A 24,124-nucleotide genomic window follows, 5' to 3' on the forward strand; every position below is an offset into this window, starting at 1 on the left:
AGACTCCATTGACTGAGTGGATGCCTTGATGCCATATGGTCGCGGACACTGTTTGCAAAGTGTCCTTCGAATATCAGCTCACAAGGTCGATAAAAAAAAATCAAGTTTGTCATGTCAACCATGCTGTGGCAAGAAACAATGAAGTTTGTCCCAAACAGTGGGTAATGAAAGGTTTATCTGAAACGAACCAGAAAAAAACTTCAACTTTTGAATGCACAGTTTGCAGGTAAAACCGAAACGGAACGAGATAAATAAACAGAAGACAAACATCAAAGGTATGTACATGAATCTGAGGGTGAGCCATTGTTTTAAGCACGTTAGAAAAAAAGAAACAGGTAGGTGGGAGGGTGGGCGGATCTAAGAAACTATAATGAAAAGGTAAAGGGCATTTCTTACTGAGACTCCTCTGTCAGTAGCCTTCCAAATATTCTAACCCAGTAGAAAATCTTCTTTGTGATGCTGTAGATGGAGAGGATGTGGGGGGGGGGGGAAATTGGTGTTTTACGCCGTGTCAGCAACTACGGCTATATTACGGCAAGCAGCCAGCCCTGTAAACAGATGCCACGTGAGAAAGATCAGCGTGCCCGAGACGAGAAATGAACTCAGGGCAGCCAACCTTCACTGTATTGGTGACAGGCGCTAACAGTGCTAACCGTTGCGCCACCGGACCGCTTCATGGAGAGGATGCGATCTAGCAACAAAAAGGAAAAAAATTACAAAAGAGACGAAAGACTAGAAAACTAATTGTAGAGGGCTGGTAGGCCGGCGTTTGTTGATAGGTTTTGGTGGAAACTTCAGTCACTCGGCAGTGATTGACTAGGGTTAAAGCTCCAAATTGATTCTGTGTGCATCTGTACGTATTACGCTTTTGTCCAGACTATTGAAGTATCTGAACATCATTTTAAAGAGGATGGGAAGTAATACATGTAAACAATAGCTTATTATATCATGCCTGCCCCTACTTATTCTCCTCTCATCGTCCAAGGCGCAGAAGTCTGACATAAGTATTTACAGGTCAAGGTTGTGGAGTTCACTATGGGCTCATGTCATTCCAGGGAAACAAGGACTCAGTTCATTCCAGTGGAACAAAAGCCTTTGTTGATGTTAGGAGTTCTTCGTCATCACTACCACATGACATAGAAGAGGGTGACAAATTAGTGCGAAGAGGTGAACTTTAACCCTCTTAGCGCGATGGGCCACGATCGCGGCTTAGCTAATATGACACAAGACGTCGGGTCATGAGATCATGAGTAGGGCAACCGGAAAACCACGGTAAAAATAAAACCGGATACTAACAAAGTCAATTTATTTGACATAAAATAAATAAACGGAGATGTGCATGTGCTCCATTAAGAACATAACCTGACTTTAAGACTACAAAGTCTGATGGAATTTCACTACTCATCATCATCATCAAACTCTTCGTGGATCAGGTTGCACATAAGGCCTCAACCAGAGTCCGCCACCGATGTCGATCGGCTGAAACCCGCTCTAGGTGACCCCATGTCCAGCCCTTTCCTTTCAGCTCCCTTTCCACCAATTGTTCACTACTATTCCGCATTAAATCATTCTTAACATGCATTGCTAGGTTTGCGTCGGTAAATTACTGACTGTGGCTGTTTCAAGTCGTCTTCTAGAAGGTCGAAAACCTTTGGCTGATAAAGATCCCGTAGGCGTAGTTGATGTGACTGGCAGACCTCCAAGATGTCGCACATTTGGTTTCTAGTATTCACACAACCTCGGATGATTTAGCTTATACAAAGGAATGTTTGCAACTGTAAATGTTTCAACGAGCTCAAAATGTAAAACATTACGAGCATCTCGTGCCTCAGTAACTCGCTTGAAGGAACCAGAAATTGTCGCCTGTCTCTATCATTCTCAACTGCTTCATCGTAAAATGGACGTGTATAGGTGGACTGCTGTCTGTCTGCCAAGACCAACGCTTAGCCTCTTGCGAAGTGATCCGCTGTTAGTCTCGGCGAGCCTAAACAAAGAATGTGAATAAACCGGAAGCTTTGTCGTCTAATGCCTCGTTTTAGCAGTTAACTGGAAAAAATCGTCTGCTAGCAGGCCATTAATACAAGTCGTAAATCTGACTTTTGGCTCTGTGACGGGGTGTCTAGATGTCTGTCTATTGTTGCTTCACGTGTCTGGTCTCATGAGACATTAACTGGTACAAAACAAACGACCGTCATCTGCATATAACCTTCCCGTTGAATATTGTTTAGCACGCTCAGTACAGCTCATGTTAACCGATATTTTTTTGTCATTTTTCGCTAACGTTAGTTTCAATTATTTACCAAAGTAATACTGGATGTGTCGTCTGAAAATGAAGCCAAAGAGCTGGAATTATGGGCCAGTAAGTAAAAGCGTGATCTTGTAAATAAGATTGTAGACTTATATTCGTATTTATAAACATGACACTATCGGATCCAAAAAGTAAAGATGTATGTCTTACGAACTTTCATATAGAATTTAATAGGAGTTTTGTAGGAACACGGCATATACACGGAAAATGCACAGTACACAGCCATTTCACGGCATTCGCCAGCACGGAATTCTGCCTAAAACGCGGTTTCCGTATTTGCCGTGTAATCGAGATTTTCCAGTAGTCTTAGTCATGAAGACCCTGCTGTAAGGAATACTATCACATAACAAGCTTCAACTTGAAATACGTGTTTGGAATACAATCCTGCATCTAGTGCCAGTCTTTGTGCACATGTGCATGACAAATGAAGAAACGTGTGCACTGTATGATGCCATCTGTTATCTCTCTATCACACTCTCTTTCGCTCACACAAAAAATTACTTAATTAGCAAAAAAAAAAAAAAAAAAAAAAAACTCGACGTATGCATACATAAGTAGATTTTGTTTTTATTGAGCAAAACATTTGTTCATCAAACACCTTTCCACGACTCTGTTTCCATAATTTTCCAACCCTTTCATCAGTGATCATCTTGTTTTTGTTTTCGGTTATCTCTTTCGAGCAGCCAGAAAGCCACAGCAGATTGTCTTTAGTTAACTGTGAATGTTGTTGATCAGTTTGTCTCTTATTTCATATCCATATATACGGATGGAACGTCAGCATCTGACGAGCATAGGTGAACCTGAGCATTTATCAGCACCTGTCACCGCTGTCAGCTGCTAAATGTCACTGATGTCACAGAGACAGACTGCTGGTGAGATAGGAAGCAACTGTTGTACAAGTAGAGCATAATATGTTAAATAATAAATATATAGTAAATATGAAATGAATCACAATTATTCAGTCAATAATTAACTGTAACATCACACAATGCAGCTGTAAAGAGCTTGAGAGTTGTGGGTTCGGACCTCGAATGTGTTCATGGGTGGTTCTTTCGTAAGAACATGCATGGCAACTAGCTTCAGGGCTGAGATTTGACCACCTGGACTGGGACTGAATGTCTGGCTTAAAAGGAAGTCCGAGGCGACATCACAATCATGAACGAGTGCCCTTGTGTGCGAAGACGAACGTTAGGAGTGAAACCGCCCAGAACCGGACAACGAATGACGTTACTTCCGTTGGACGCCTTCTCGGCAGGAGACCGGTTGAAAACGTCGTGACAGCTAAAGTTGGTTTCCGGAAAATCTTTCAAATATTAAAGGTGGCAGAGAATCCGGGATGAATGAGTGCCCACCTCTTTACTCACCATAAGAAACAAGCACACGCACGCACACACACAATTTGCACTTTTACAAGTGTTAGTACTGTCCATACCAGTGCTCTCAGATTAGTAGTTTTTTGAATGGTTTGAATTCAGAAAATGGGTCCTTAACAATTTTAAAAATACCATGACTGCTTAATGAGCGTTTAAACGTTTACTTCAAAATAACAAAGGTTAAATGCTGTCTCAGCCGTTGAGGCAAATGTAGACACCAGACTATTGTGTGAGTGCCCAAGCCCCATCAGGCTCGGGAGTCAGGCTGAACCACTTATATATACTGAGTACCGTTGCACACCCTTCAGGACAGATAAGTACCTAGGAACAAGGGACAGGTCAAGGCCAAGAACGGGTTCAGTTCTGACACACTGAAATTTCCAGTTTTTAACAGGGCCTGTCATATTATAAAATATTTTGAAAATATCAAAGTCAAGAACATTCAACTGTTCTATTGTTAGGGTGAGCTATTACAAAATCAGAATAAGTTCTCTATAAAGCTACAAACATTTATCTTTTATTTAATAGATGTCATCGTGACAATCTACAAACTCGTGAAAAAAGAAAGAATTTCAAAATGTTAGCAAAATGTCTGATGAATTTATCTTATGGTAAAAGCAAACAGTGATATTTGACCTGGTAGGTCACCCCAGAATTACATCAGGTAATTACATTCGCGCAGTTATCTTAATAGCATATTTCAGAATCGACTTAAAAGATTATTTGTACATTGAATTACTCACTTAACTAACAGTAAGCATAAAAGATCAACTGTTATTATTACCCTTAAAATGTTATCTTGCGTACCTGATGAGTCCACTCGCCTGCCATGATGGGTGTCTGTCGCTTGCATAAATGGGAAAATCTCTCTGACATTTTCTCTTCCTGTGTTATCTGTTCTTTGTGCCTAATTCGGTGACAATCTGCCACTCCACCTCAGTTTTGGGGTTTCATCGTGTGGCAAAGTGATTATGGTGCTGTTTGTTCTGTAGGCGTATACAAGGTTTTTGTGGTCTTTATCGAAAGTTTGTTCACTGCGGTGGACTCGCTTGCAGTAGCAGACGCAGAATAAGACCACTACCATTCACACTCATCTTACTATCTAAGAAAGAAATATGTTTGAACGAATGCAATGAGCAGCCCTCTAAAGCTCGTACATCGCTTTACCAGACAACAATCCCCTAAAGTTCACTCATTACCAGACAACAACCCTTTAAACTTCCTTTATTATTTTCATAATAATACCTGTTATGTGTAAAAGGCTGCAATGGTGCTGTCGATCTTTTATTAAGCTTTATTATTATTTTTTATTAGTCATAAGACAGAAAAAAATTCGGAGCTTCAAAGGCAGAGTTTATACGAATATTATGTTCCTTAAGGATTAGACTGAAGAAGATGGTACACTTCAATGAACACAAAGAAATATTTGTTCACCAACGACTGTGTCTCAGCTCACGGGTCAATACAGATGGTGCAATTTGCCGATAACACCACGGTGGCAGGTCTCATCGCAAATAATGACAAATCTGCGTCCTGTTAAGAAGTCGATCACCTGGTGGCTTGGTGCAGTGATAATGCTCTGCTACTCAATGTTTCTAAAACCAACGAGATGCTAGCTGATTTACTCAGGAACAGAGGTCCTCCTGAGCCTCTCAGTCTCAACGGCCAAGTAATTGAGCAAGTCTCCAACGATCTGAGCTGAGAGGTCAATGTGGTTTCCACCCTCAAGAAAGCCCATGAACACCTCAACTTTCTGCACTAGCTAAATAAATTTTACACAAGTCGGGACATTCTGGTCCAGTTTTATCGCGCGGTGATCGAGAGTTTATGACAGTCTCTGTCACCGTCTGGTACGGCAGTACCACCCAAAAACAGGAAGTCCTACTCGACCGTGTGGTGCATGCAGCCAACCGATGGCTGTGACCTACCCCTGTGGACACGCCCTCCGCCCACTTCAGTCTGTGCAGGGTGCGCAAGATTTTGGCGGATGCCTCCCACCCGGCCAATTACCTGTTCTGCCTCATGCCCTCTGGGGTCAGGTATAGTTTCTCCCGAGCCAGAACTTCCCGGTTGAGATATAGCATCTTGGCTAAAGCGATACCCTTTCTGAACTCCGCTGTAGCTCGTGTCCGGACCAATACTACATGAATATGTCCTTTTGCAGTCTGTGAGGCAGTGTCTGTGTGTGATAGAAAGGAAGTGTTAAAGAAAGAGCAAGCGAGGACGAGGAGAAGTGTGTATATATGTGCAATATGTATAAGAAAGAACTGAAATCCTTTAAACTGTCACTAAACGCACACCTGTTCCTTGAGCACTACTTCACCAAGCAACATAGTTGTCAATAGTTGTGATTATAGTCAGTTCACTGGTCCGCATGGTCGTCTTTCTTTCCAGGTTTATGGCACTCTCCATCCTTATTGTTTGTTTCCTGATTTTTATTTAGATCTTGTATCTTTGTATTTTATTACTTGTCTGCTTAGTTGTTTTTTCTTCCGTCCTTCGTATTCTTTCCATGTTTCTGTCTTGTCTTAAGCGTTGACAAGCATGCTCCTCCGTGGGCGTGATTATGCGCTATAAAATCACACGATGATGATGATTGTTATTATTATTATTAATAATAAAGTATTTGCAGGAAATGAATGTATTGTCATGCCACCATGAGCAGAACGAACTTTAGTCATTTAGTAACGTCTATCCTGTAGCTCTTAACAGGTCAAAGGGCAGTAAGAGCTGAAGAGGTTTAAGGACTCACCTCGTGACAGCTGAGTAAATTTGCAATTTTCTTGGGAATTACTAGTTTTAAAATTAAACTTCACGTAATTTAAACCCTTGAAAACTGTACACAACACATCAGGCACAGAATGTACGACTTGACAGAGCACCACAATCCATTCCCTCCAAAGTCCTTTCATCTTTTTTCCCCAGTAAGTCGCACGTTCTCATTTCCCTACCTTGCAAAATCTCCTATCTGAAAGAATGATTGTTTTAATGTTTCGGAATTGGGATTCTTGCTGAGATTGCAAAAAAATTAAATAAATAAAATAAAAATCAAGTCTTCTAATTTTTGCCTTGCAGTCCTGTAATCTGAAAAAACAAATTTGAGTACAGATTGATCTTTAATATCTCTCTTCCCCTCTTTCGAACTTCAAGGTAATGAAAGTGAATCTCCTGGCAGCCAATCACTGAGTAGTTTCGTTCCGCTTTTTATTTTTGGAACAATCTAATATCCCTGAACAATCTAGTATCTTTTAGTAATTACTTCCACGCTGAAGGTGATAGGCGTGGCGTAGATACCCAGTATTGTGATGACAGGGGTTTGGCATAAGAAAATGATCAGCACTTGAGTTGTCTTGTAAGTCTGGGTCAAGGGATGTGAGAGTAACTGGACTTGCCTCCGAAGACATGAATTCGTTTCTTCGGCACACTGCTCTTACTACGTGTAAATGAAAGTGGACCTGCGTCGCCATGAAGTAGTTGTCTCAGAATGTGCCGAAGCCAACATGCAGCAATTTTATCATTCATAATGCCACATAAACCAGCATAAATCATCATGTAATGAATATATAATATACTAATGTAATGTGTAGTAGTGTCGTTTTCTTGAAACTTGAGCAAACCACAACATATGTGTGTGGGTCATGATTTCATCTTTCACAAAAAGTAGGGAAACATCTTAAATAAATGCCGCCTTAGTACTTAACACTCTCGAAATCTTAATGCACAGAATCATGATAACAGCTTTCAGGGCTTACTAGTAGCAGTACCCTAGACCCTGATCCCTATACATACACCTAAAACTAATGTGCTTGCATACGTCTAGGAAGCATCTTTTTATTTCTTTCATTTTTTTTAGCGAAACCCACAGATGCTGTTAATTAAAAAATCGGCAGCAATCCCAAAACGGAACTCTGCTCCAACAGTCTGTCGATGGTTGCGAACGTTGCTCCCTTTGGCTGTTTTATCTTTTCTTGACCCACTTTCAGCTGACGCTGCTGCTTACACGTAGAAGTAGGTCGGCGCCATCGCTGTGGAAGATACTGCGGCCGTGTGGGTGGCGATGGTCCAATCCCCGTCGGGGAGGGCGAAAGAGGGGCAACAGTACCGGCTACACAGTGTTCCACTTTCATGGAGTCACTTTGGAGAGAGTAATCATGTAAGCAGCTACGCCAGATAGCGAAACAAAGATGAGAAGAAAATGGGGAAAAAGAAAAAAAGGGAGGAGAGAAGGAGGGGGACGAGGGGGAGAGTGCGATGGGGGTTTGAAGAGACACAGCCGGACAGCTGATTCAGGATGGTGCAAAGGCCGTTATGGACAATCAAAAATCTGTCTGATGACTAATCTGTTAGTGGGGCACGCTCAATTAATAAAACATGACCATCTGTGCCTGCTTATATTGGCAGACCACTTCCCACTTATCCCTGGAGAGGCGGTTTTTCCACCGCATCGACCGTACTTATTATCTCTTTTTTTTTAGCGTATCAGTGTGTGTGTGTCCATTCCATTGTGTTTCTGTGTGTGCTTCTTTCTTTATTTTTATGGGTGGGGGTAGTCTCAGTCATGTCAGGTTTGTGTCTGTGTGAGGTGGAAATGAATGCAGTGAATGGGTAAAACGATACAGTGCCACATGTTGTCTCATCCACGATCTGTATTGTCAGCGTGAAGTCCATCAGTAAAATATTGCTTGCTGAGTTCACCTCCTTATCTGAACTTCCCCCATCCACATATACACACCTTTTCTCGACGTCTAAGCTTCACACATTGCTTGTTCTCCACAACCACATGCCTTTGACACACCTTAGGTTATCTTCATTTCATCGATCATCGCCCCTCGCAGGTTCTTGCTCACCTCTTTAAAGATCATCTTCAACTTTCACTAAAACTGTTCTCGTATATGCCACAATTTTTCTTCATAAAAATTGTTGAAAATAAATAATATTCAAAAGCTGTAAATTCTAGGAGATTAAAAAAAATAACTAATGCTTTGGATCATCACGGCAAGTTAACAAAATCAGATTCAAATGTCTTCACGACATTGGTTTCATTTTTGGATAATGACGAGGAGTTGCTTGTTCTGCCTCTCATCTGTGTTTACATCTCGTTGAGTCTACATAAAGACGGATGCACAGTTGCTCGACTGCGGGGTCAGAGTGGTTCACTGTCGTCACCAACGGTTTACATGTAATAAAAACGCTTGTGCCTATTATGCACATTCGTAGTTGCTGGGAGGAAGATGCAGTCTGCAAATGTACACACACCCTGTTGGCGAGCAGGCTGCTATTTAGGAACACACCTACATCCCACGCACACAGCAGCAATGTGAGTGAGTGCTGGCAAGTTTTCACTGTGGATTTGATTCTTAGTACCATTTTAAATGCTTTCAGCATATCATTTCCTTCCGACATTTATCCCTTTCCTATCACCACAATATTTTATGAAATGCCAGCAGCAAAATATGTCTCCTTTTTACCCCGTTAGGACTACTTCCCCTGTTTCGAAAAAAATCTGGATTAATTAATCGTATGTAATGTAACAAATATTTAGGGTGCACGAGATAATAAAAAAATTAATTAATAATTGAACATTTTCATTAGCATGAATCCAGTATTTTTATACTGACCTTGCTTTAAAATTCCATCTTCTGTCATCCTACGAAATCTCGGGGGAGGGCAGTGCGTTCAAACAACGGTGGTAAAGGGACACAATCACTATATTACAGTGGCGGTTTTTGTTCATCTCTCAAATTCACATCATGTTTTCTCCTTAAATGTACCGGACTGGACGTCGTGGCTCTTTGTTTCAGCTTTTTCTAATCTCCCATTGGCAAGTCACCATCAGGTGGAGACTCTTATCTTACAGCCAGCCAGCCATTGCCAAGGCACAACCCTGTGGAAACATTGCGCAACGACAAGGAGGGAAATATTAGCCAAGTGTGTAGACTGATCTTGTGCTTCTAGTTTTGTCGTTACCACCTAGCTGGTTGTTGGTAGTGTGGTTAGGACTTGGAAGTGACCGCTAGTCCATTTGAAAAATACAGAGTTTATTGACATCACAGCCTTGCAATTGACTGAACTTGGCATCTTTATTTAAACTAGAAAAAATTCTTAGAAAGTTGTAGAGTTTCCTAAGCAACATCCTTTCCTGGGAAATGCACTTACAAACACTCCTTTTTTTTATCACGCGTACATACACACTAGTTTTACGAATTTAAACTATCAGATTGACCAAAGAGCGTCCTGATATCTCGTCAGGTCAATGACCTGATCTTCATCTGGCAAAATAACAGCGTGAAAGAAACGACTAAAGTGTTTGGCTGTTTGCACATGACGATGGTTTGCCCTGAGCCAGCGGCTGAGCTGCTACGTCTGCAGTCCCGCGAAGCTTGACCTCGTGACCTCTTGCCTACTGCGGTTTCGCAAGGGGAGAAGGGGGAAGGGGGAGAGAATCTAACTTTTCTATTCGCCAGGCATGAGGTGAGATTTTTACAGGTAAGCACATCTCTTCCCGGGAAGGTGTTCAACAATCTTGCGGTGTTATCCTCTACCTCTCGCAGTCTTAATCCGTGGGGAGATGACAGAAACGAAATTTCACGAGTGATAAGCGGCTAAGCCTGTGTTATCTTCTTTTTCCCAGAGTGGTCTCCTTCGAAATGGTTCCCATACATCAGTCAAGGGTTGAAGATCTACAAGTGTGCCAAACATATTTTTTTCAAAGGTCTGTCGGGTAAGGGTTGGGGAAGGTGGTAGACTAATTGCTATGTTGAACTCGGCTCAAGTAAAGTCCCCGCCCTTATGTACTCAAGATTCAAGCCGCGATAGGTACAGTCAGATACAGAACGAGGTCAAAACATTCAAGTCACTGATGTCCATGGATACGAGCACTTAACATCTCGTTCCAGCTCTTATATTAACCCTAACCATGACAACTCCTATTTCTGTAGGGAGGATTTTTGAAAACGCAGGACGTGAAGAAGTGAATTACTCAGTTTCTGGGAAACTTTATGAAGTCAGGCAGCTGGAAAATATTGCCCATCGGAGACCTTTAAAAATATCAATGTGTTTTGTGGGTCTATGCAAATAAGAAAAAAGCGTTTACCTCGAGTCAAACAGCCATTTCTAGGCATGGAACATAGGAGTGACGAAATTTCCCTTTCTTTGTGCAAATGGAACTACTGCCATGTGCCTGTTGGTCAAAACCAAGAAGTTGGGAGCACTTACGCAATAACGGTTCATTTTGAAATACAAGCACCTTGTGGAACAGTCGTTCTTGTTACTATGATACACAAGAAAAAGCTGATCTAATTAAAAGAAGTACTGTATTTGCTTGAAAGAATATATTCATTGGTAAGCAAGGACATTAATTTTGAGCAGGATACTGAAAATAGACAAAAACGTTCAAGACTGGATGGCTTCACAAACTGCGATTGAGTTCAATCAAAATAAAAGACGTACAAATAATGGGGTCTTGGGGAAAAAATTAAATATATGTGCAAAGCAGAAAAATATGTCAATGAAAAATAAAATATACAAAATAAATGGGGTCTTCATTCAGTCGTGTAAAAATTGCGTTCTATATAATGGTTCTAAAAGGAAGAGGTGAAAGATATTCTAAGGCGGATCCCTATCTCAGGGTAGTATATCTACTTAACTAGACAATAAAGTTAATTGGTTTAATAAAGCATACAGTTAATAATCATAACATTCAGTTCTATTTTAAGTGTACCAAAAAGTCACATTGCTGGTTCAATGATGTTGTGTACCTCTCTGTTCAAAGTCTTTTCAACTGCTGACTCTCTTGGTTCCTGGACTTCACGATCAAATAATCCTTTGTGTACTCTTTCCTTCGCTTCTCGTGCAGCACAATCGTGGATCAGTAAATGCATGCCTAGAACTCCAAACTGTATAATCCCAAGAAGATGCGCCGTGTAACAGTTTTAAGAGATGTTCGGTGTTACACTGTTACATCCTTCACTCGTCTCGTCTTCTTCAGAAAGGAAGTGATGACAGAAGTCAGCCAGAAAGCCACTAGCTGTCCAGTGCTCAGTATCTAACTCACATGCACACCATTAACATAACAAGCTGTGACGCTGACATGCGGTTTGAACATATTAAACAGGCACAATACGAGTTATCAAAAAAGTTTTGTAAACAGTTAACATTACCCAGATGACCGTTGTGGCAGAGACAGATGAACGACAGGCCGGTGACGACGATGGTATGTGAACATTCTATACTATAAGTGTTCACAGTTCTCATGATAATGATTCTCCGTATTTGTTGGTCGTTAGCAAAAGTTCTTCAACGGTAGATCAATTTTTCGTTTGTCAGAAGTGGGTCCCGCTTCACGGCTGCCAGGAAGAACATGGCCACAGGTGTTTTGTGGCGAGGCACATGGATGGTATGGAAGCTCTGCAAGTACACAAGTGTGAATGCTCTCACGGGTATGTTCGGATTCGAGACGATACATCTTCCAGTCAACTGTGGAACGTCCGGTGGACAGACTCCAGAATAAACGAAAGAAAATGGAGAAGCGAAAGGCCACACACCGAACTTGACCGAAAAATAAGCAACAGCATCAGTTGTTGTTACTGTTGTTGGTTGCTGCTGCTGAAGCTGCTGGTGTCTTCAAAACAATCAGAAACTGGTAGAAAACCAAAGGGATTTTACTCCCGCGCCATTGACACCCCGCCTGGCATGCCTTGCACCTCCTGGGCTTCTTGTACGAGGGTGCAGAGAGGGCAGAAACAGAAGAGCACCAGGTCCCCAATCGTCGAGCCCGCTATTCCTTTCTGCTCCCGAATCTTGCCGCGAATTTTTATGGCCGCGATGATGTTGGCGATGGGGCAGATGTAGGCCAGGCCGCAACCAAAGCAGCTCTCTCCCACTGCTTCGGCATTCTTGCCGAACTGGTAACAGGGTATGAAGTAGGAGATGATGCACAGACCCAGATTGTCGAAGCAGCCAAACAGTCCATGTTGCCAATCGCTAGCCATCTTAAGAGTTTAGCAGCACTCTTCTTTTTTTTCTTTCCTTCTCCTTTTTTTGCTCCCGTCCCGTAGAGGAAGAAAGAAGTGGTACAAGGACAACGACACACGCACAGATGAGTGTTGTGAGACCCAGCTTTCAGCAACCGCTCAGGTCCGGTCCTTGGCCAGTAAACTTTGCCTCTTCAGAAGGGGATGTTCCCGTGCTGCTCGCGCAGGCTGCCGCACCACACTGGGGGCGGGGCTACGAGCATGCGCACTAGAGGGCCTCACTAACATAGACGTGTGTAGGTGGACTGATGACTGTCTGCCGACATCAACTATAGCCTCTTGAAAAGTTCTCCACGAAGAGCTTTATCCACGAATGTCACTAAACCAGAAGAGCGCAAGCCTCGTTCTAGTAGTTAAATCGAAACGCGGCTAAACCGGAAGTTTTGTGCACACAAGCCTCGTACTAGCAGTCTATGAATACAAGTTCGTGGTACTAATGGTTGGGGTCTTGCTCGTGCTTCTTGCGCAAGAGCCTCTATCTGCACGCCCTCGAGTTCTCACACGAGGCAGTCCGTCCTGTTTAAAGACAGAATATACGGGTTTTCAAACTGTCTATATTTACTATCTACTATGAAGACTAGACAACCAGCTAACTGTTACTAGTCTAGTTAGTCTTCAAAGGTACAGTATTCTCTTGACGCTCAATACCCATCTTCCAGTCCCCTGCAACATAGAGAGCACGCGCTTCATGGAGTGGAAAAGGTCGATGGCGCGCGTGTGTCGTGTTCTGAGGGCGTGTGTGTGTGTCTGCAGCTGCTTGCGCATTTTTGGTTAAGTGAACAAGAACTTAGAGTTTCTAGCATTACAAGCCTATGTTTCTTCAAAGTGAGCTTTGAGTGTCCTCGTGTACCCAGAATGACAGGAATACTGAATGTCGTGTGTTGGTTTGAATGCAGGTCTTGAGGAAAATGTGGAGTGACACGCCCTTGTCATGGAAAGACGGTAGAGCGAGAAGCACTTGCACTTCTAGGATGTTTGCATGAATTGCTTCAGCGATAAAAACAAAAACAAAACAAAAAAAAGGGGGTTAGAAAAAAACAAAATAACCAGCTCAAGAGGAAGAAGGATAAGTCTGCTCGTTGCCAAAGTCATGTCAGTATAATAATAATAATAATAATAATAATAATAATAATAATAATAATAATAATAATAATAATAATAATAATAATAATAATGGTAATACTCCACACGAATGGTGAAAAGCTGAGTCAGTTGAACTTTTTTGTGAAGTTTATCGACTAATGAAATAACTGAATCCTCAGATCTTGTCGCCGTTAAGGCTGTTGTAACTGTCCCAAGCAATTTTATCTGTGACTTACTTGATAGGCAGAAAGGTTTCCCCCGACTTACACGGTCTACGCAGGACTGTGAGCCTACAGTTCATCGCGAGATGAGTGCACGTGAGGCTGTAAGATTTGTTGCTTAGATACGCTGCATCCTCGTTGTCATCGTTGTCTTTCCTTTTATCGCGCAAGCAATTTAAAAGATATGTTTGACATCAGTGTTCTAGACAGTGATGAAAGCAGTTTGATTGGGTAGGTTTTGTTTGTTTGTTATTGACACAATATTTTCTTTAATCTGATATTTTTGTTTTAGAAAAGGTAAATAAAAATAGGCGTGTATCAGTATTTTACATTAATGGGTAGTGATACTTTAATGCATGTAGTGTCATATACATAAAATTTCGTGTCCTTTTAGATGAAGCAAGTAGTCTTGCAAGTCCACAATATTTTAATCGCTTACTTCACGACATCCGTAATAAGTTCGAATTCCTTCCGGTGTGCTCCCAGACCATGAAGGCGAACTCTAATGTCCGCTTTCTTGCCAAGTAGTAAGGGACGAGTTGTACCTCTGTTAGTTCTTTCACTAACTTTCACGCAACATGCCATCAAATCAGCTTAATTTGGTGACAATACAAAATTATTCATGTAACACGAACAGAGGCTGTGGTCACTGTAATGGGCTGGGTAGAATATCAGATTAATGCTGTTATTGGTTTGTCACTTCTTCAAGTAATGAAAATATTCGATGGGTTGCACATTTTTCGAATAATTAGGTATTTCTAGCAATTATAGTAATTAGTTCAGTGCAGGATACTATTTCCTCAAATCTAGGAGAATACCGTACTTCTGTTTTCGATATACACGCCTAGAATCATCATGAACAGAAAGAGGTCAACAACACCTCAGGATGGTGCATGGACACCTAATGGCGGCCTCAGCCACTGGGGAAGACGGGAACATAAGTTGATGTAGGATATCATGTCTTCACGGTTTTGACCTCTTTTGTCTCTTTCCTTCTTTAAATTTTCTCATTGTGTGTGAAGAACAATGATCTGTGGTGTTTGATGATGTGGGTTTTTACTTTGAACGAGATTAATTAAGAAAGCTGCTATGTCTTGCTTATATATGTATAATATGTGTTTCTATTAAAAAGTATATTCTTAATTCTATTTTTCTACAAACGTCGAAAGGGGAAAGCTACACAGTAGTTAAGTATAACGACAGCCTTTGTTTTTCCCAGCAGAGTGGGAAACATGTAGGGCAATTTATTTTTCCTGACAAGTGGAATGTTTTCGTTCCACTTGCGTTGTAGGCTGCCTGGATAGAGTGACGACACGCTTTAGATAATGAACGCATATATAATTACAGTCTGTTGCTGTTTCGTGTCGAGCTTACATATATTGCCCTTTCTACCCACACTGTCAGGCCATAGCTTAGTGAGGAGGAGCCCCTCGTGATACTTGATCATTCAAAAGATGGACACAGATTTGTTTAAAAGAGAGACAGCGCAAGTCTTGAGGATTGGCTTTCAACGGGAAAGAGAGAGGATCAGATGACACGCTTGGATGCAATGGCACAGTTTGTGACATGACCTGATTGTGAAGTCATGTGTGAATGTGTAGGGATGGAGAGGTAGAGAGGCATGCGCAAATCCAAGACACTTAGGTACCCGTGAACTGAATAAAAACGTGGTTTTGCATGAAGTCTCTTCGACCAAATAATGTACCCGATACTTAGAATGATGGGGTGGTGAAATCACATGTGTCAGAAAGACCTACGCAGGAGTTTAAAGATGCACACAGGTGTCCACGCACGCAAACATCCATACGTATAACAACAACATCATCAACAACAACAAGAAGGAAAAAACAGCAATAATAATAATACAATTCATTTGAATTTATCTTATCATCAAAGGTTCGCTCAATAATAATAACACACACATAAACGCTCGCAGTAGAGCATGTAAACTTTATGTCTATAGAATGCCATATGGCAGGATGAAAGATATGAAGTTTATTTTTGTTCCCAGCTTGCTCAGTCCAGTTGAAGATCATAAAAAGCATATATGCTTACACACAAATTCACAGACATACAAACAGACATGTGGACATACATTCATGCATAAACCTATCATGCACAACTTTAACCTTTTCTTATCCTCATCGTTATCTTGTAACTAGCACTTGTTTTGTTTATTTTCGTATCTGAGCACACTTCCCAACTAAAAGTGGTCACTGTGATTAATAAAGTTTGTTATTGGCAATGTCTTTACATGCATTTCAAGTCGGGAAGCGTGACACAGTGCGCCATGGTGCCTGGTCTTGACGATGACGATGACGATGACTTGTGGTTGTCACGATGAATGCAAGCCCCCAGATAGTATCCTGCTCTGACGATGTTTAAAAACAACCCCAAGCACAAGTATTCTTGAGCATATCTCCTAAGAACAAAACACTTCTCAATGGTGCATTTCTACTACATTTCTATTTTAATCTCGTGTGGCGTTATGACAGGATATTTCGCAATCCTCCCTTCAGCCCCTCCCACCGCCTGTCGGGCCCATCCTTGTCCTGCAGTTATCGCGTCCGCCGACGAATGTCTTGTCAGCCTAGCAACATCAGTGACAGCCCCACCTGTCGAACTACTAGACTCATGGCCTCAAGCGCTTGCAAAACTTTGTGAAATTTATTATCTTTCTATAACCACACTCTCTCTTTCTCTCTCGCCATGTAGGGGTGGGGGAGGGCAATTATTATACGAGAGAGCGAAAGTGTGCGAAGTAAAATGGATGTATAAAGCACGTAGTACTACATTTCAGAAAATATGAAACCTACAAGCACCTATGATGAAAGAAAAAACCAAAAGGAAGGGAGGATAGGGTGGGGATTACAAATGTCGAAACCGAAATACAAATTAAAAAAAAAATTCAATCCAAGGAAATTCAAAATCAATGAGCGGAACATAAGAAGTAACAATTGGATAAATGGAAATGATATGATGTGATAGGGTGTGATATGTTATTCTTTAAAGAATCAGTATTTTAACCTATTTCAGAGGAAGTACACATGATAATACACACTGTATAATGCATATAACTAGCACACACACACACACACACACACACACACACACACACACACACACACACACACACACACACACACACACACACACACGCACATTAAACTTTAACTTATGGATATATTCTTAACGTATGAATGAATACGAGTATACATAAAACCATTAGTCACTATACAATCATGTATATGCCCAGATATAAAGATATTTATCAAGCCAATAGTCACCAGACGATCTTGTCTCCTTGTAGGTACAGACATAAATGTGCATCAAACCTTTCGACACCATCCAATTATTTTTACATACACAAAGATGCAAGCAATAATAGAGACAAACTGTTTTTTTCTTTTTCGGCTTTCAGTAAAGGACAGTACATAAAACATTTCCGGAATAAAAAAAAAAAGCGGAGTAAACCAATTTATACTCAAGGATTATATATTACAAATAGGTCGGCACAGGTCTGGACATGTCGACTTTAAACGGAAACAGGGTTTGGCACATTGCAAGACCTCAAGCCAGCCTCATCCCCAAGGGCGGCCAGTTCCTAGAATGTTGACCCCCCGGACACACTGTGGCTTTGGACTTGGTATGGGAGTGAGGTGAAGGAGTGGGGTGAAGAAGATAGCAAAGAGGTCGCTGTTTGTCTTCTTTTTTCTTGAAACATAAGAGGGTTGTTTGTTGGATCATCAGTCCCTCCCTCCAAACAAAACTGATAGGTGCAAGTTTTTAATGTTTTTTTTCCCCCGGGGTTCGAGTTCCTTGATTAGTCACTGAATACAAGCTGTGGTAAACATGCAGATACATTCTTTCTATTTCTCGTCCTTAACCTTTTCCTCGCTTGCGACTGTTTGCGATTAATATATCCTTGTATCTCCTTTCTATATTGCCTGACCTCACCTTGGAAATAACACTTAGGACTAGTGGGCGGCAAACCTGTGCTGTAGTGATAAGGTAGGAGACTAACATTAGACACACCAGGGTATTGTATGTTGTCCTGATATTGTCAAAGCCAATGGGAGAGCTTGTACCCTATTTTAATTAGGTGTTGGTGTGCAAAGACATGGCATTATTTATCCGTGCTGAAATTTAACACCACCAGTGTTTGTTTTTACAGTAGTGTCGCTCATTATTCTAGACATTACATGTACGTCCACACACACAAACTAACGCAAAACATTAACCAACCTATGGCTTAGACTGCAGGGTTCAAAGTACTTCGAAACTTTGAGGCTTCAGTACTTTGCCCTGTTAAGATCAGCCTTTCACAATGACGATAAACAATTATGAACTATGATAAAACACTACTAGTGATCGCACCAAGGACGAACGTGAGTAGCAAGGAGAGATGGGAAAAAACCCCACAAAAAACAGCCAAACAAACAAAACCAAAGAAACACAGGATGCGTAAAGTTCAGTCAGCAAGCTTAAGTCCCTATTCAGGTTCCCTCATACACACCAGCCGAAGCCTATAACTTGTGGGTATCCTGAGATCTGTCAAGTGCTTGATGGCAGCATGAGTCAAGTAACAGAGGAACACAACACTGATAGGGTAGATGGAGGAACAACACTTCTCTGCCACCACCCGAACAGAGATTATGAAGAGTTTATCGGTAGAGATGGCGGTGTACACTAATATTGTTCTGGAGAAAATAATGTCAAAAAGTGAGTGGAAACATGCACATGAGAACTGGAGTTCGTCACGATGTCAACTCGTGCTGCTTTTTAATGGAGGTTTGTTGTAGCCGGTTGTCCCACCCCCCCCAATATATCACTCGTGCGACCATAAAGATAAAGGTAAAGGTAGTCCCATGCATTTTTCAGATCGTGAGGGAATGGAGTGTTAGAGAATTCATCTCCTCTCCCACAAACAACTACAAAAATCCACCATCTCCGTTTCTGGAGAAGGTAGAAAATTGTATGTTCAAACACCAAAGCACAAGGTAATGCCAAAGGTACTTAATCTACCGCCACTTTCAGAAAGGTTTCTGATTGTTTCGCCTGACGATACCTTTTTCTGTATGTTCTCTAAAATATCCCGAAAAAAATAAGAGAAAAATAAGAATTTGCACATTTTTTTAATTATAAGGTTGAATTATAGAGTAGTTTCTTGTCCAGAAAATATATCGTACGTCCACATCTTCATTTTCCAGCATGTAAATATAGATATCCTGTGACTTTACGGAAGTGAGGTGTTGGAGCTCTCTCTTATATGGGGTAGGGTTGGTGAGGGCTTTGTCTTAATCCCAGTCTGGCTAGTGTATCATCCTCTTCATTTCTTTTTATTTCTATATGAGAGGAAACCCAAAGGAACTTGATGTCTCCGTTTTCTAGGTTAATCTTGTTTACGGCAGACAATATGTCTTATACCATGTCTATTATGTTGGATGTTATATTTTTAGTGCTTGGGTACGTCTTGTCCTTCACTTTCGGGTGTAATGTCAGCCAACTCAGCTGTGAATATTGAAGTATTGAAGTATGTGTTGCAAGTCTGATGGAGATGGTCATGTTGTCAGGGGAGTAGACACCCAGTCCAGCTGTTTGTGTCTCTGGGCAGAGATCCGTCAGAATAAATATATGTGTATAGTCTTTGTAGGTAGTGCTCAGCTTGAGTCTTGTTTCTGCCGTGATTTGATTTTGCTGTTTTTCTGTGTGTCTATAGTTTCTGTGTCTGTGTGAGGTTGTGGAAGTGTCCATGGTGGCGATTGCATGTTAGTGGGTGTGTAAGGGGCTGTAACTGTTGATGTGTGAACACAGGCTGCGCCACAAGTTCACGGATGAGGGAATGTCCTGGCATACCTGCATACACGGCCTTAGGGCCAGGTGGTGATACATTATCGAGTTTTTCTCTTCTTGTTCTTGCTCAGCGAGGTGTAGCTGACAGCTGTTGTACAGTTCACGTGATCACTACACCGCGAGTGAATTTGCGTGTAGTTTGCATACTGGTACATTGTGACATATACTCACGGCAGTATCTACATCACTTTACAACAGTCGATGAGGCTGAGTCACCTGGAGATTACAAGGCTGCAAGTGATAATTTACTGCTTTCTCTGTCGTGCGTGCGTGCCTGCATGTATTAGAGAGGAGAGAGAGGGAAAGAAAACAGAAAGAGAGATAACACAGATGATAGGAAGGGAGAAAAAAAATATCAGAGAAAATCCGGTAAAATAAAGACTTAAAATGTCATTTCTCACTACTGGTCTCGTTGTGAAGCAATATGTTTTGAAAAAATATATATCATTTCCATGCTCGTATCAACCAAATTATTCTTTTCCTTTCTTTTTCTGGGTAGTGGGAAATAGGGTATATGATGGTCAGTGTTATCTACTCCTGACACATTATTCTGATTATCTGTTTTATCGACAGTCCTCACCTTGAAAGAATTCACTGATGGCGCATTTAGGTTACTAGCGCCATTAAATATTTTGGAAGTTAAACTCTGCTTCCTTCTCCTCCCACCTCGCTACCTCCACTTCCATTTTCCTCGTTTCTCCTTTCTCACTGCTTGTTAGCAAAGAACCTCTACCACAACCATGGGGAAAACGATCATATTTTTTATTGGCCCCCCTATGAGCTGAATAAATATGCCGGTAGCTCCTTCTGTACAGTGGAGTAGGGAAATATTCCGCTTGGGACGGATGTTGCGGGCAGGGGAGGGGGGGGGGGGGAAGGCAAACTCCATGGTAACGGTGAACGACTTTCGCACTCGCACATTGCGGAAAGAGGGAAAAGGAATGCGTGTGTAGCCTCGCAGGTAGAATCGCACCACACACGTACTTAGTAATACTGTGGTAGAATCACCACACACACACAGACATACACTGGTAGGATCAACACACATACACGAACTAACACTGGTAGAATCACCACACATACACACACGCGTACTAACACTTGTAGAATTACTACACACACACACGTACTAACACTGGTAGAATGAACACACACACACACACTAACGCACTAACACTGGTAGAATCACACATACTGCCTTCAGTGTTAACAGACAAAGTAACACTAACCAACAAACAAAACTCATTAAAAAATGACTCACTGGGCTGTCGCAATCACATGATGCAGTATTTAAAATAGGATACACTTTATAATCATATTAATTACATTCAAGGTTTGCCAGGAAGTATGCAAAAGAAAAAAAAGACACACGCATGAAAACGCCCTTTTTTATTTCTGTTAATGAGCTTCACTACAATTTTATCCTTATTTAGGGATGCATGGTGCTTCCTTTAAAAAGTGACTTTTCCATCTGTCTCGACACGTTAAAACTTTCTTGATGAAGTCTCCTTTAGATATTTTTGATTATGTGTCTCTCTCTGTGTTTCTTTGCTCTCTCTCGCTTTTTTTTGTGTGTTGCTTTTCCTTCTCTTTGCGTCTCTCTCTTTCTTTACCTTTTTTTGCACTTTGTGAAGAATCACATCTCTCACATTGAGAGGGTAGGGGGAGGAGAGGGGGAGATATTCTTGCTCCCTCGGTATCTTTTTTGATGGAGTTGATGCTCTCGTTGTTCCCCTGGTTCCTCTTCCACTTATGTATTTTTCTACTTTCGTACTTTAAACAACAACAGAAAAGGATGTCGAAGGCATATCCTTACATAAAGGGATACTAACCTTAAAAACAAATTTTCGGGATTCGTCACCTGACGACATGGTGTGCTGCATCACCAAAGCTGATGGATTTGAACCGGTTTGTTAAAAATTCCTTTGTTTTCGAGACTGCATACCTGTCGTTTAAAGGGGAGTACGAAGACTTAGACACAACACAAAAATGTGTTACTCATTTTATTCTTGTTTTTAAATATGCAAAATTTGTTCTGCAGAAAATTCCGCTACACTGGCTACAGACAGCTGTAAAGATGATGTTATGGAATTCTTGGCTGAGGTATCCTGAGTTCCTTTACCATTGGTTTGGAGAAATATTGGGTCAAATGTGTTTATGCTCACGTGCGGCTGCACAAGCATCACTGACTTCTGCGTTCCAGCGCCTCGCGCGGCCTCCATCGATTTACGTGACACACGGTTCGCACTTACTAGTAGGTCAGAGGTCATGAGGTGATAGCAAGATGGAAAGAAATGCATTGTAAGCACAAGGTCGACCTGCTTAGAGCAAAGAAAGGCGGCTATGTGTGTGTATGTGCGTGCACGTACGTGCATGTGTGTGTGTTTTGCATGTGCGTGTGTGTGTGTCGGGGTGTGGTGGGGAAAGCGCAGTCATGTGATCAATGATGGCGTCAGCACGACACGTGTATAGGCGCACCAAACACTTGCTACACAGGGCAGCGCACACACAAATACCGAAACAATTATACATCTCTTTTATCGTTTCTACTTAAGAAGTGTAGGATGGGTTACCAGTATACATTTCTATACACTTCCAGGTCTCATTCTGACACCGGCGAGGGATAGATGGAGAGGGCGGCCGCTCCTGCAGAAATTCGCTTTTCGTGCAAGTCGTTTTGCAAGCTTCTGACACTTAGTACAGATGTTCATCATGGTCTGATAAACCCATTGTAAGTTGGAAATGTAGTTAGTCGAGAAGCATCTAACCTACCAAACATGATAGCCTACCTTAAGCGTGCTTAGAACACGTAAAAAAATCAGTTGGGTGAAATCATTTAACGCAAACACTATTTTTTTAATGAAGTGTTGAAATCTTTTTTATATATATTATAAAATACGGTGCTGTAAAAATGAAACATTTGAAGCAGGGTTTCTAAAAAAAGTATTGTTTTCAATCCATCGTTAAGCCACAAGTTGGGGGCCGACTGTTCTTCAAAAAGAAGCTGGAGGGAGAATGCAAGTATAGGGTTTCTGCATGAATTAGTATTGCTTGGTTGGTGACCTGGAATAGTCATGTTGTTGTACACAGGAATGTAGCCTCACCTCCATACAAGGCAGATTTCGAAAAGGGTGTGACTTTTTACCCAGCAGTTACCTTCCTTTCCTGAAGAAGGACGCTCCTGTTTTTATTTAATATCCTGTTTACTAATCCTGATCTATCGATGTCATGTCTACAAATAGAAGTTGTTAACGATTACAGAATTTTAAGCTTTAAACATACACACACAGATTTTACGGTCCGTCATCGTTTTTGTAGCCACAAGTTGAACAGGCACAAATTTCTGTACACTACCATAAGTATCAAGTGATTCCATGGTTGGAGAAAAACAGCTAGACAATTTTTGTGGGTAGGAAGACGTGGGTGTTCAGGATATGTTGAAACTACAAAAGTTGAAAAGTGCACTGTAGCCTGAATGTGTTTGAATGCACGACACGGGAAGACCTTAAGAGGACACGAGAAAATAAACTAGAGGGAGACCACCCGACTGGCTGTACACAACACGTGCGTGAGTTCCAAGTGTCAGGTGACTAAAGAACTTAGTCTAGAATTCTTCAGCAGGGTTTTTGTTTTAAGATATGGAAAAGTCAGTTTGAAATAGGTACCCGCTTGTTACGGATGGGCAAACATGTGCATTTGTGGTGAGAGAGAGAGAAGAGAAAGAGTTATTGAGAGAGTAGAAGGGTGGATGGACTGGTGGAAGAGGGACCAAACAATCTCCTAAACACCGAAGAGGTTGTTATCGTTTAATAATACATGTACATCGCAGACGATAAAATATAATCGCTTGGAGATTGCTTGAACATCGGTTGAACATTGTCTCTGGCCTATCTCGTCAAGCATCCTCAGTCCCGCTATCAAACACAAAGCAGCTACATCTTTTAAAAAAAAATTCAAATAGATATACATAGAGTGCGTTGTCTATAAATACACTCCTTTTATCTCTCTCTCAAGTAGGTGAAAACAGTTTCAAGGAACTGCGCTAGCAGATAAAATTTTGCGACACGAAAGAAAAAAAAAAAGTAAAACAAATTGTGGCTTCTGACGAGCGACAAGGCTGTAGGTGGTGACAGTGTCGATGTATGTGTGTGTGTAGGGTGGATGAGCACAAGAATTATGTCCTTCCGTTCTACTTGCGTAAAATTTTATTTGATAACTCAACTCTGGTCTGTCTATGTACTTTCATTGTTAGAT

The 24,124-nt window shown here is 41.4% G+C and overlaps 2 protein-coding genes across 3 annotated transcripts in view; both read right to left on the bottom strand.

The window, feature by feature from the left end:
* LOC112562481 (puromycin-sensitive aminopeptidase-like) overlaps positions 1-10,832 on the bottom strand; it is a 28,308-nt gene extending 17,476 nt beyond the window's left edge. For both annotated transcript variants that reach the window (XR_003098934.1, XM_025235798.1), the window contains exon 1: positions 9,300-10,832. Coding sequence is in view for 1 of the 2 variants with exons in the window: in XM_025235798.1 (XP_025091583.1) it covers positions 9,300-9,327 (28 nt within the window). In the remaining variant the exon portion in view is untranslated. The remainder of the gene's footprint in view (positions 1-9,299) is intronic.
* A 145-nt stretch (positions 10,833-10,977) lies between these two features.
* On the bottom strand, positions 10,978-12,886 carry LOC112562858 (cornifelin homolog). Its single transcript, XM_025236469.1, has one exon. It carries the CDS (start codon positions 12,669-12,671, stop codon positions 12,342-12,344), a length of 330 nt encoding a protein of 109 aa, XP_025092254.1. The 5' UTR covers positions 12,672-12,886; the 3' UTR covers positions 10,978-12,341.
* Between the last annotated feature and the right edge of the window lie 11,238 nt (positions 12,887-24,124).

This window comes from Pomacea canaliculata, linkage group LG1 (genome assembly GCF_003073045.1).
Source record: "Pomacea canaliculata isolate SZHN2017 linkage group LG1, ASM307304v1, whole genome shotgun sequence".
NCBI lineage: Eukaryota > Metazoa > Mollusca > Gastropoda > Architaenioglossa > Ampullariidae > Pomacea > Pomacea canaliculata.

Excerpts from the sequence above, each read along its gene's own strand:
- LOC112562858 (XM_025236469.1), bottom strand. The coding sequence starts at position 12,671 with ATGGCTAGCGATTGGCAACATGGACTGTTTGGCTGCTTCGACAATCTG.